This window comes from Phoenix dactylifera, chromosome 3 (assembly GCF_051530095.1).
Source record: "Phoenix dactylifera cultivar Ajwa chromosome 3, Ajwa_hap1_PhDact_Kaust_v1.1, whole genome shotgun sequence".
In the NCBI taxonomy this organism is placed as follows: Eukaryota; Viridiplantae; Streptophyta; class Magnoliopsida; order Arecales; family Arecaceae; genus Phoenix; species Phoenix dactylifera.
In genome coordinates, this window is record NC_143192.1 from 33330385 (window position 1) to 33342500 (window position 12116).

General features: G+C 47.3%; 2 protein-coding genes across 9 annotated transcripts in view; one reads left to right on the forward strand and one right to left on the reverse strand.

Moving 5' to 3' along the window:
• Positions 1 to 6484: 6484 nt before the first annotated feature.
• LOC103717013 (putative calcium-binding protein CML29) lies at positions 6485 to 7268 on the forward strand. The gene has a single exon (XM_008805238.6). It carries the CDS (start codon positions 6568 to 6570, stop codon positions 7057 to 7059), a length of 492 nt encoding a protein of 163 aa, XP_008803460.4. The 5' UTR covers positions 6485 to 6567; the 3' UTR covers positions 7060 to 7268.
• Positions 7269 to 8275: 1007 nt separating this feature from the next.
• Positions 8276 to 12116, reverse strand: part of LOC103716995 (uncharacterized) — a 54879-nt gene continuing 51038 nt past the window's right edge. For 7 of the 8 annotated variants that reach the window (XR_015976224.2, XR_015976225.2, XM_017845175.5 and 4 more), the window contains 2 exons: positions 8819 to 8869; positions 8276 to 8727 (listed from right to left, as the gene is read on the reverse strand). Coding sequence is in view for 5 of the 8 variants with exons in the window: in XM_017845175.5 (XP_017700664.4) it covers positions 8617 to 8727; positions 8819 to 8869 (162 nt within the window). In the remaining 3 variants the exon portion in view is untranslated. The remainder of the gene's footprint in view (positions 8728 to 8818; positions 8870 to 12116) is intronic. The other variant, XR_015976223.2, reaches the window with a different exon arrangement.

Sequence of the window (12116 nt, forward strand, 5' to 3'; positions counted from 1 at the left end):
AATCCTCAGTAAGGTCGTCTTCGGAACCACAGTGTTGGCCATGAGATAAACTGGCATGGAACCCAACACCGATCTGATCAAAGTCAGTCTCCCCATCATAGATAGGGAGCCTGCTCTCCATCCCTCCAACCGGCTCTCCACCCGCTGCACCAGGCTGGAACACTCTGCCACTCGTAATCTGCGGCCTGTGATGGGAACTCCCAGGTAGGTCAATGTCTCCTCCTGCTCAGGAATCTGCAAAATTCCACGAATCTCCTGTCTGACCCTGCTCTCCGTACTCGGACTGAAGCGGACAGCTGACTTTTGAAAGTTGACTCTCTGGCCCGACGCCATACAGTAATCTGCAACCACCCTACGAAGGACCCGTGCATCGGAAACCCGCGCCCTGGCCAAAAGAAGACAATCGTCAGCAAAGAGTAAGTGGGAAAGAGGACTAGCCCCCGGGGCGGGAACATAGGCCTCCAGCTCCCTACGGGCACACACCCTCTGCAAATCACGAGACAAAATATCAGCACAAAGAATAAACAAGTAAGGGGATAAAGGGCATCCCTGACGCAGCCCCATGGTAGACTCAAAGAAAGGAGAAGGTGTGCCATTGACCAAAATCGAAAACTTTGGCCCCCTGACACACCCCAGCACCCAGTCGATCCACTGCCTATGGAATTCGTACGCCTCCAGTGTCTGCTGAAGAAATCTCCATCTGATCCTGTCATAAGCTCTCTCCATATCCAGTTTAATAGCCATCAGGCTATGTCGCCTCGATGCTCGCTGAAGGTCCCACATCATCTCCTGAGCCAGCAGAACATTATGGAAAATGTTCCTGCCAGCTATAAACGCCCCCTGCTCCTGACTGATGATGGCAGGCAGAAGGGGTTTCATCCTTCGAACCATAATCCTGGCCACTACCTTATACAAGGTAGTGCACAAGCTGATGGGTCTGAAGTGGCAGGGCTCGGCCGCCTCCTGACGCTTCGGAATGAGCGTGATGAAGGTAGCCTTCCAATCCCCTGGCATCGCCGCCTGGGAGAAGAAGCACTGAATGGCCTCAACCACCGCTGTCTGAATAATACCCCAATATCGTCGAAAGAAGAACGGGGGAAACCCATCTGGTCCCGGAGCCTTGTCTGGAGCCAAAGCCCAGACTGCCTCCCGTACCTCCTGTGCCGACACCGGACAGACCAGGGCTGCGTTCTCATCATCCTCGATCCTCACATCCACCCGTGGAGGGATGGGGTCACTGTCGTCGGACTCCTCCTCCTCCGTCCATCTGGAGCGGAAGAAATCCAACAAGATCTGACGAATGGAGGGCTCACCTTCTACCCGGCGTCCCGACCAATCTCGCAGCGAGTGAATCGTGCTCCGCTGCCTCCGAATAATCGTAGTCCGGTGGAAGAAACTAGTATTGCGGTCACCCTCACGCACCCACTGGATTCGAGATTTCTGACCCCAGAAGATCTCGTGCTGTCGTAGAAGGGAGTGGTGAGTCGCTAGAAGCCCCCGAAGTGAATGAAGTGTTACAACGGCTATCTTGAGAGAGAAACTCTGGTGTAGAGAGAGAAGTTCCCAACGGCTATCTGGTCGGCGGCGCTCGCGAGCTGATTGACCGGGGATCTTGGTGCTCCGGTGGGCGGTGTGCGTCGTTTGGCCGGCCGGGATCTTGGGGAGTCCTCGTCTGCTCGTCGAGAGCCGGGTTGGCCGTAAGCTTGTAAGCGGGCGAGCGGCTGGGATCTGGTAGCCGAGGAGGAAACCCGAGGAGCTCCGGTGGGCGGTGGGTGTCGGTTGGCCGGCCGGGATCTCGGGGAGTCCTCGATTGATCGTCGAGCGCCTGGGTTGGCCGTAAGCCGGTAAGCGGGCGAGCGGCAGGGACCTGGCAGCTGAGGAGGAAACCCGAGGAGGACGGTGGGCGGTGTGCGCCGGTTGGCCATTGGGGAGTCCTCGGTTGATTGTCGAGGATTTGGCAGCCGAGGAGGAAACCCGAGGAGGAGCGGACCACACCAGAAGGGGGGAGTACGCCGGTACACTCTGTCCTCTTGACCTGTTTGTTGTGTCTTCAGGTGGGCAACAGCGGCATGGAGCACAAGGGGAAGCAGTCGGCGGCGAAGGCGTCGGAGGGAGCGGCGAGAGGCAACGGTAAGCCCACTGCCACCAGCTCGAAGTCGACCGGTCGTGGGGTGCGCCCTACTGCCTGGTCGAAGCCGGGGCCGTGGGTTACCCACTGGCCCACGGCCGAGGAGGTGGACCGCCTGAGCCGCCGCTTCCCAGAAGTGCTGCGGCCGCCGGAAGAGCCGATAGAGGCGGCCCGGCAGGTGTGGGAAGGGCGGGCGGCGATTGTCCGGAGTTTTGGTCGCCGGATTCCGGCGGAATGGGTGGCCAAGGATGTGGCCACCCGCGCGAAGCTTGAAGGAGTGGTGGCTGTCCTGTTAGCGGACGATTACATCGCCCTGCGATTCCGGTCGACGGAGGACCGGGATCGGGCTCTCAGGGGAGGGCCGTGGGTGGTGGCGGGGCAGTTGCTCGCCATGAGCCCGTGGGTGCCGGACTTTGAGCCGGGGGACGGAACGGTGAACAGGGCGTTGGTATGGCTCCGGCTGCCGCGACTACCGCCGGAGTACTGGTCGACGTCGACCATCCTCCACATCGCGGCTCGCGCCGGCCAGCCGGTGGCGGTGGATGAAGTGACCGAGCAGCAGGCGGCGATGGGGTTCGCCCGGGTTAAAGTGGCGATTGATCCCACTGAACCGCTGCGGCCGGGGGTGCTCATACAGGGGAAGACGAAGGTGCGGTGGCAGCCCTTCGTCTTCGAGAACGTCCCTGTTCTTTGTCCTAGCTGCGGGCGGATGGGGCATACGGAGGTGACGTGCCGTTTCCAGATGGCCGCCGGCGCACACAGGGAGGTGCATCCGGCGGCAATGGAGGCGGGGGACAGCTCGGGTCTACCGACCTTCGGTGGTGGGGTGGAGGTCCAGGGGCCAGTCTTAGGCCCCTGGATGGTGGCAACCCGGCGGAAGATCCCTCGGGGGGACCTGCCGCCGCAGCCGAAGGAACCTCCCGGGCCCGATCACGGGGCTGGGTCGTCTGCGAGGCGGCCGATGAGTCCGGTGGTGGCGTCACCATCGCCTGCAGCGGTCTCTCCGACTGACACGGCCGGCTGGCAGAAGCCGGCTAAGGTTGCTCGGCGTCGGTCGCCGGCGGCAGCGGAGGGGGAAGGGCTCCAGCTAGCCCCTCCTCTCGGCCCGTTTCCGGTGGACATGGCCGATGACGACTTGCTCGGGGACGACGAGACCGAGCCAGCCGAGCCGGATCGACACGGGGGGACCACTCACATGCGAGCGGACCCGGGGCCGAGTCAGGACAGCCTGTTGCAGGCTGAGACCGGGTCTGGTGGGCCAGCTGTGGCCCGAGCCCAAGTTCAGAAGAGGCCCAGGCCACCGGTGGACCCGGGCCCGCATGGAGGCCCAGGTAGGGGGGATCACCTACGTGTGCTTCCTGCGGTGGGTCAGCGGGCTGACACGCTGTTGACCCGTGGCCGGGCCCAGGGGCGGGGACGTCGGGGTCGTGGGCTGCCGGGTGCGACTCGGGATGCGTCTGCAGCGCGGGGCACGCTGCGTGCTCGATCAGCCCCGGGCCTGCGGGCCCCCCCAGCGGCGGGAGAGCGGGTCCGGGAGCTGCCGGGCCGGGCCGACTCGCACGGTGGCCATCCCCCCTGAGTGAGGCACAGCCATGGGATGCGCAGGGTGGTACTGGCCCCGCTGGAGTCTTCCGGTTTGGCCCTCTGCCCCTGGTTGCGGGTGAGCAGGGGGAAGCCTCCTCTAGTGGGAGTAGGGCCAGGGATCACCTCAGGCCTTTTCCGGAGGGGTGTCAGGCCGCGCCACTGAGACCAGGCGAGGGTATGGACCACATGACTACTGTGCAGCTCATCAGGACGGCAGTCATGCAGTCCACTTCTGACGAGCAGGGGATGGGCCCAGGCATCGTACCTGAGGCTGGCCCCGCGTACCAGGAGGAGGATGGGTCTGAGGCCGACTTTGTGGACTGTGACCCATGAGGATCCTAGCTTGGAATTGTAGGGGGGCAGCCAAGCCCTCCTTCATGTCTTCCTTTAAACGGTTAGTGCAAATTCATTGCCCAGAGATCTGTGTCCTTAGTGAGACCCGGCTATTTGGTGAGGGGCTTGCACGTCTGAGACGGCGTCTGGGGAGGGACTGGGAGACATACGCAGTCGAGTCCCAGGGGTTGTCGGGAGGTATCTTGCTCCTGTGGAGGCGTGGGGTGGCGACCTTTGATGTCTTCCATAACTGCTCTCAACAGGTAGTTATGGTTGTATCGGCACCTGATGCTCCTCCGTGGGTTTTGTGTGGGGTGTATGCGAGCACGAATCACAGGGTCAGGAGAGTCCTCTGGCAGGAGATTGCTAGTCTCACTGCCCAGGGTGTCCCGACAGTTGTTGTTGGTGACTTCAACTGCATCCTGAATTCGGGTGACAAGAGGGGAGGGGCAGCCTTCACGGATAGAGTGGACAGGAGGGAGTTCCGTGACTTTGTGTCACGCACGGGCCTGGTGGACTTAGGTTTCTCAGGACCTCAGTTTACTTGATGCAATAACCAGCTTGGCAGTGCTAGGGTTTGGGAGCGTCTGGACAGGGCCTTTGCGTCCCCAGACTGGCTTCTTCTCTTTCCTACCTGCAGGGTTACTCACTTACCTCGGATCGCCTCGGACCACTGCCCCCTGCTGATTTCTACATCACTGGGACCCAGGCATCCTAGCCCCTTCCGCTTTGAGAAGGTTTGGCTATCGTACCCCCAGTCCTGGGATATTGTACGTGATGCATGGCGCCTCTCGGTGCGTGGAGACGCTATGCACCGGGTGTCGCGCAAACTAGAGTTGGCCAAGAGGCGTCTCCGGAGATGGAACCGCGAGGTTGTGGGCGATATATTCCGGAGAGTGGAGGGGGTTGAGACCGCGATCTCCGAATTTTATTTCTTTAACCAATGAAAATAAAATACAATATTATTCTTTGTGGAAAATATAATTATTATATACAGTTGTCAGACTATGTAAGAAGGGATTACTCCAAACATAGAATAGGACTTCTATATGTATAGAGAGAGTGAGAGTGATTATTTAAGACACATATATAAGAAGGAATCTGAGGAATTAAGATTTAGGATTTTGGATAAGGTATAGAAAATCGTCTAGTTGTATGCATATATTCATTCCAAAACAACCTCTGTTGCTAATATATATAATTATATTTATTTTGTGAATCAAAGAAAATTCCATGCATGGAAAAATTAATACCGAATAGATGAATGATGTCATTAGATGGGTTGCTAAAACGCTGTTAATTGCTAACAACAACATAGTTTGTTTTTCATTAAAGAAAATATAATTGTCAAGGAGAAGAGAAGTATGCTCTCATTGCTCATAACGATATTATAAGTACGTCACTTCTGTAATTTTCTTTCCCTGAAATTAATGAAACTAATTTTGATAATTATCATTAAAAGATAGGAGCGGTAAAACGTAGTGCAGGTCGATGAGCTATTGTGCATAGAAATCAATGGAGCTGGGCTTTATTGTTTGCTCTGGACCTTGTCTCTAAGAAAGCGGAAAAATAATATTTTTGCTTCTAAAATGTCATGCTTCTAAACCTTAGTCTTATTTGTTTCGTTACATAAAAGTTGATGGGATTTTCTCCCGTTTTCTGTCTGAAGAGCAAACTAAAATTCGACATTAAAGGATTCAAAGAAGTTGAGAGCACCCCATTTTCCAAAAAGCCAAAAAGAAACCCTCAAAAGTTTCCAAAGCCTTAAAGAAACTAAAGGAGTACTAATAAACTAAAGTAATGGTTCCTTACCTCCTCTAAAAATATTTGGCATGCATGTTGATCTTGTAATTTTGTTATTTTCTATTTATCTCCCTGTATTTTAGCAGCCGAACAGACACAACCACAGAAGAAAGAGGCATTATTGTAGTTCATTCTTCCCACAAAAGCTTATCAAGATAGAAGCACCAACGCAAGTCTAGTGGCCATCCTGGTCGGATCGAAAGGCAGAAAGCCGATAGGGATGGATGCCCCCTCAAATATGCCGCTGCGCTCATTCGAATGCCGTTTTCTTTTTTAAAGGATGCCGTCCTCCGTCCTTTCAAGTGCAAATCCTCTACAATTTCAGTTGCAGAAAATCCTTAAATACTACAACCTGTCGCAGACTTTTATTGAATGCGCAATTCTAGGCCTCATTCCATTCGCTTAAGATCGTTCCGTTTGAACGGAAAACTACCTTCTGCAATCTCCACATTTTTAAGTGGAGTTCTTAATAGACAAATTAAAACGCTAAGGAACATCTTGCAGCTTGGTTGTAGAGGATCGATTGCCAGTCCGTTCTATCATGCAGGAATCTCCATCCTCTGCATAAAAGATATAGACGAATAAGATGCTACACCTTTTCCCGTTATGTCGACACAAAGTCACCAAGGAAATATTCCAAAACCAACATTATAAGAAGGGACCCCCATCCCCAGTTAGCTAGTCAGCCAGCTTCCGGGTAGTACTCACCAGTTCCACCAATGGCCGCCCCCCAGCCTTCACAGCCACGATCTCTCTGCACCGACTTCGAGGTCTTGAGCTACATCAACAGCCTGATGGAGGTCTTCAAGTCTTTCGATTCGAACAACGATGGGCTGATAACTTCTGACGAGCTCCGAGGAGTTCTGGGTTCCCTCGGATATAACACGAGCGAGCGAGAGGTGAAGGAGATGATGAGGCAAGGCGACACGGACAGAGATGGACTGTTGAGCCTGCATGAGTTCCTGGAGATAAATACAAGGGAGCTAGATCTTGGGGACCTTGCTGATCTCCTCCAGGCTGCGGTCCCGGCACTCGGCCGGGAGGTGGGTAATGATGAAGCAGTGACCGGAGAGGAGCTGTACAACGTACTGGGCTCCACGGGGAGTGCGAGCATGGAGGACTGCATGGATATCATTGCTTGTTTGGACGGAGATGGAGATGGTGCTGTCAGCCTTGAGGACCTCCAGTGCATAGTCCAAGCCCTTCTCTAGATAGCTCGCAGCAGTAATATCCAAGTATCATGATCCATATAGAATAGTGGCTGCGGTTTAATTCTTGCTTTCTCCCTGAATGGGAGAGGTAAATGCTCCAGCCAAAAATGAACATGTTTATCTACGTTGCTGTAGTAACGAAAAATGTCCACTGATGTCCATATGCTTCCTCTTACATATATTATAAAGGCCAAAGACTAGACCTGTGACGCCAAGGACCAGCAATTAAATATACATGCAGTATGCATTAACAAATAGAAAAATGGTGATGAAAAAACGCAGCTGCAACCACCTGTTGCCACCTCGCAAATAAACAGAGAAGGAACTGTACATTGCTAGCATTCGGCAAAGTTACACATGCCCATGCTGGTATCCCAAAACCTGATGAAGATTATATCTGAATCCGGTCTCTTGTGGTACTGCCAGAAGGCACCCTCAATGCTTACAAACATTTTATCCATTTGAGCATATCCAACATATATATCCTCGAAGGCATTGGAAATGTTTACAACGAAGGAGGCAGAGTTAATGACCTACCAATCCTCCAGAATATGAGAGAGACCTTGCCACGTTATAACTGGCTTTTGCATGGTCTAGCCCAACATTTAAGTTTCAAAAATTCATGCTATGAAAATAAGACAAAAGAAGTTAAGAAATGACATGATTTCTTTAACTCAAAATATGGTTCCACAATAGCATGCTGCTATAAGACAAAATAAGTCGACATTGTTATACCATAACAATAGATTCAACTGAAAATTCACATGATTCATATCAACAGATGGGCATCAGGTCAAGGCTTTCGTACCTTACATCCAATGCAGGACCCACCTGAGGCCAAGATGCTATTTATTTGTCTGGGTTGGATGCTGAGCCACCAATTTCTACTTGTATATTCATGCAGAACTTCTACGAGCCAGGGACCTTGATTCAATGTCCTGTAGCATGCTTTTATAGAGAATACCAGGCCAACAGACAACCAAGTTAGACTTTATGTTACTAATTGGATATATAAAACGCATTTGCTCCATTCATCAGTCATCACACTGAACTTCAACATTAAGCATAAAGACAAAATCTTGCAATAAATGACATAACCCGTGACCCAACTTCCAAAAGAAAGGGAAGGGGCTGCTGCTAAATAATAAACTCACCAAATGGAAAAGAACATTTCTGTACACTGTCATTATGAAAATCATTATTAAGAACATAGGTCTTTCCTGTAATCCGTAATATCATGTTCATTGTCATCATTGTGAAATGATATATAAGCGTTGTTTGTTATACAACATTTTTATGTACTAGTTCTTTGCATAAGCAGTTTAGCAGCTTATATGAACGAGAGTGATCTATGTTATTGACTGCGAGCCCATGTTTGGATTGGATACACCTGATATTTCTGTTTAAACAGGACTATGATACAAAATTATAGTTTGGAAAATATACACCAAAGAACAATGGTACTAGGAGATATTTATTTCACATCTACAGAAGAAATAAGAGCGGAAATAATCACAAATAAACTCTACATGCTGCAGAAATTGTACACCTTCAACTCTAAACGCCAGTTTCAATTCTCTCTAGGACTTCCAACCTTGTCTTCCTTTTCCAACTTTTCATAGTAGCAACAAGGTTAATTAATCCTACAATTTGGCTTTTGCTGTATTCCTGCAGATAAAAGCAACATATTATCAAGCTACAAGAAAGCTACGATTCATACAATGTAAACATAAATATTGCAAAGAAACACCCGTCTTACCAGATGAGATCGTGCCCAGTGCACATATTCAGTCTCTGGAAGATAGTAGGCCTGTTTTTGCAGAGAAAAAAAAATAGTAGCTAATGAACGACCAGGAATCATTGGCAGCATGTAATAATGTAGAGCAATAAATACAAAATGCTGAATTTTAGATGCAAGCGGAGAGCATATGCAAGGCCTAACTGAAGAATAGCAAAACAATGAGAATGTTAGATTAGGAGCATGAAGTTGTCACTATGTTCATGCTCAGATTTTAGAAACATGAAACTTGCTCTCCTTGACAAATGCATACCAACTGTTGCTTCTCATGTTCTTGAAGACTGCAAAGAACAATTTAGGAAGCCTTGAAGAAGATGTGCATGTAATATAAATGTGACAGATATTTTAGTCGATTTCTGAGATCTGAAAATTTCAAGTAGGATCAATTTCAGATGGAACATTGTGCCTCCAATGGGCTTGTTTACAGAAGCCTGATTTTTACCAGCCCCCCAGCTGTGATGTTATGACAAAGCATAAGGTGTTGCAATTTGTTGATTCTTGCCTGAGTTGCACCTTTACATGAAAACATGCAACCTCCCAATATCATCTGCAGTAAACTACCTTGTTTTATGCAGTTCACTCCCAAGTCCAAAATCCGCTGGTCCCATCAGAAATTCCATGATGTCCCACTTATATTCATCTAATGGCCGTAGTGAATAATCAGAATCATCATCATAACAAACATGGTCTTAAATCTCGCTGAAACAGGATGGTAGCACCGGTAACCTTCCAACCAAAAGAAGTCACCAGGATGCTCCTCAGATCCCCAAAATCCTTGAAAATGGGGCATCCCTAACTGAGTCAGATTGATACCCCTCGGTATGTTCCTAAGAAAGACCTCAAAGAAATCTGTTTTCCAAAATATTTACTTTATTTAATTCTCTTTCATAATATATAACTAAAAATACATAAATTCCAAACATCTTTTAAAAAATGAACATGTCCTAAAATTGTGCATTTAAGTAATTAACGGATCTTTCATGATTTTTAAATTATTTTTATGGGAAAACTATTAAAAAATAGGAAAAATTGATTAAACCTAAAAGAACATGGAGCATGCATCAATAATTATTAAGATAAATATAATGGCTATCTTGATTTTTTTTATTGAGATATTTATGAGATTTTTAAGCTATTTTTAAAAGAAGAATTGCCTGAAATCACAAAAAATATCTGAATAAATGTTAAAAACATGCAACATGCATCAAGAATTAATAATATATACTTTCAATTAGTCAAAATGCATTTTGTGGATTAATAAAATTTATTTAATATTTATTATTGTATCTGTAAGGAGCGTCAGCCTTTAGGTGGTACAATAACTATGCATCATACCAAAACTTCAGGAGCAGCATTCTCTTGTCCAGACTAAAATAAAATTGAATGAATTATGCAAAAGAGTGCAGAGAGGAAATATGCTCTCATCACAACAAATTGACAATCTATCTTCACAGCCATGTCAACAAAGGGGTTCACACATAAAGAAACTGTTAAGTGCTACTGACTGCATGTAGATGATTGCAAGGTCCATAGGAAACATAATATGTGAAATACTAAGAAAGATGGTCATACATAATTTTTCCTATGTATTTTCAGTCATATGTTTGCATTTAGTCGCACTTAATAATTTCTTTCTGTGCGAACCTCTTTTCTCACATAATTAGGAAGAGAGATGGTCAATTTATGATGGTGAGGATATATTTCCTCTTTGAATTCGTTTGCATAAGCCTTTCAATTTTATTTGTCTGGACTCTGCCTCCCCTACAACCACCCATTTTTTGCATGGCTAAGGCTCTAAACCTTTTTCCGTGTTCTTTGGAAATTGGAAAGTGAGTTAATATTGATGATTCTTTTACAACAGCATGCATTATTTGCCATATTTCACTTCTAGTTATTGCTAGTTCCTTACACCTTGTTGAAAGCACAAGTGTTGGTACCAATATCGATTCTCCCGATCACACGCCCTATGAAAATTACTAAAAACATAAAAAAAACAAAACAAAATTCAACTACTATTACACATCAGAAAGCCAAAAAAATAGAAAAACAAAAATGACCAATCAAACTTGTGGCTCACTATGTGACTGGTACGAAACCCCTTACCATGTCAATACGGAATGGATCAGTAAAACCACTACCACTGCTAGTATCATTACTTAAAAAGTTTGAAATCACTAGAGGCCAACCAAATATTCCTGATCTTAATCAGCCAAGCTCTATGGCAAGCCCAAATCAACCAAGCTCCATGATATACATCCTTAATAGTACAGCTGATATGTGAAGTATGAGTTCACAGCCAATCTTCATGATTCTTTTTTTTGGAATAAGAAAAGTCTCCTTGATCACCAAAGCCTCACCTACACCTTGAATTCTCGTCACCCTCTATGCCATCTACCTAAACCAATGGCTCCCTGCATCAGCTCATCCATGGAATGAGTTCTCAAAGCTTGAATACTCAAAACCACGAGTATAATTACCATGGCAATCCTAAGTCTCAAACAATGCAAGGAACTCAGTCAAGAACTCAATCTACCTTCTCAATTCCTTGATCTCAAATGTCTTTTGAAATCATGCTCCAGCCACTGTGCCTCTTTACAAACATCTAACTTAGCTTGCTAGTTTTGGTTCTGGTTCCTCCAACAACCTACTATCATTTTACAACAAAGCAATACCAGCACAGAGCAAGGAGGCTCTAACACCAACCGGTTAGCCCTCAATATACTGCACGTTGAAGAGAAAGAAATACGAGGACAAAGAAAGACAGCGTGGAACAAATAATTTTATTAAGATATTACAAAATCAAATTCACAGTCCATCATCAAGCTAAGCTGAGGCCACTTATATAGCGAAATCTTACAAATTTACCAAACATAGTAAATTTTTGAATCTCTCCGAAGTTCCTCTAAATATAAATCACAATCAATGTAGAACATACTCCGAGATCCTAAGACTATTCGAATTTATTTGACTTACGAAATTAAGAACAGAAAAAATTCCATTTCTAGACTCTCATTTCTCCCAAAAGCAATGAAATTTGAGCATGAAATCTGGGACCGCTTAACTCCGTCCATCAGTAGGAATGTTGGGCTTATGTGATTTTGATGAGTGGACAGAAATTTAATGCCCAATTTAGTAAACATTGCACAGAATTGTGCCTCATTCATCAATCATGCTTTTCTTGCTCCGATCTTTCTTCTCCAAATAATCCATTACTATGATGACCACAAAAAGAGATAATCGCATTGGAAGAAGAACTATT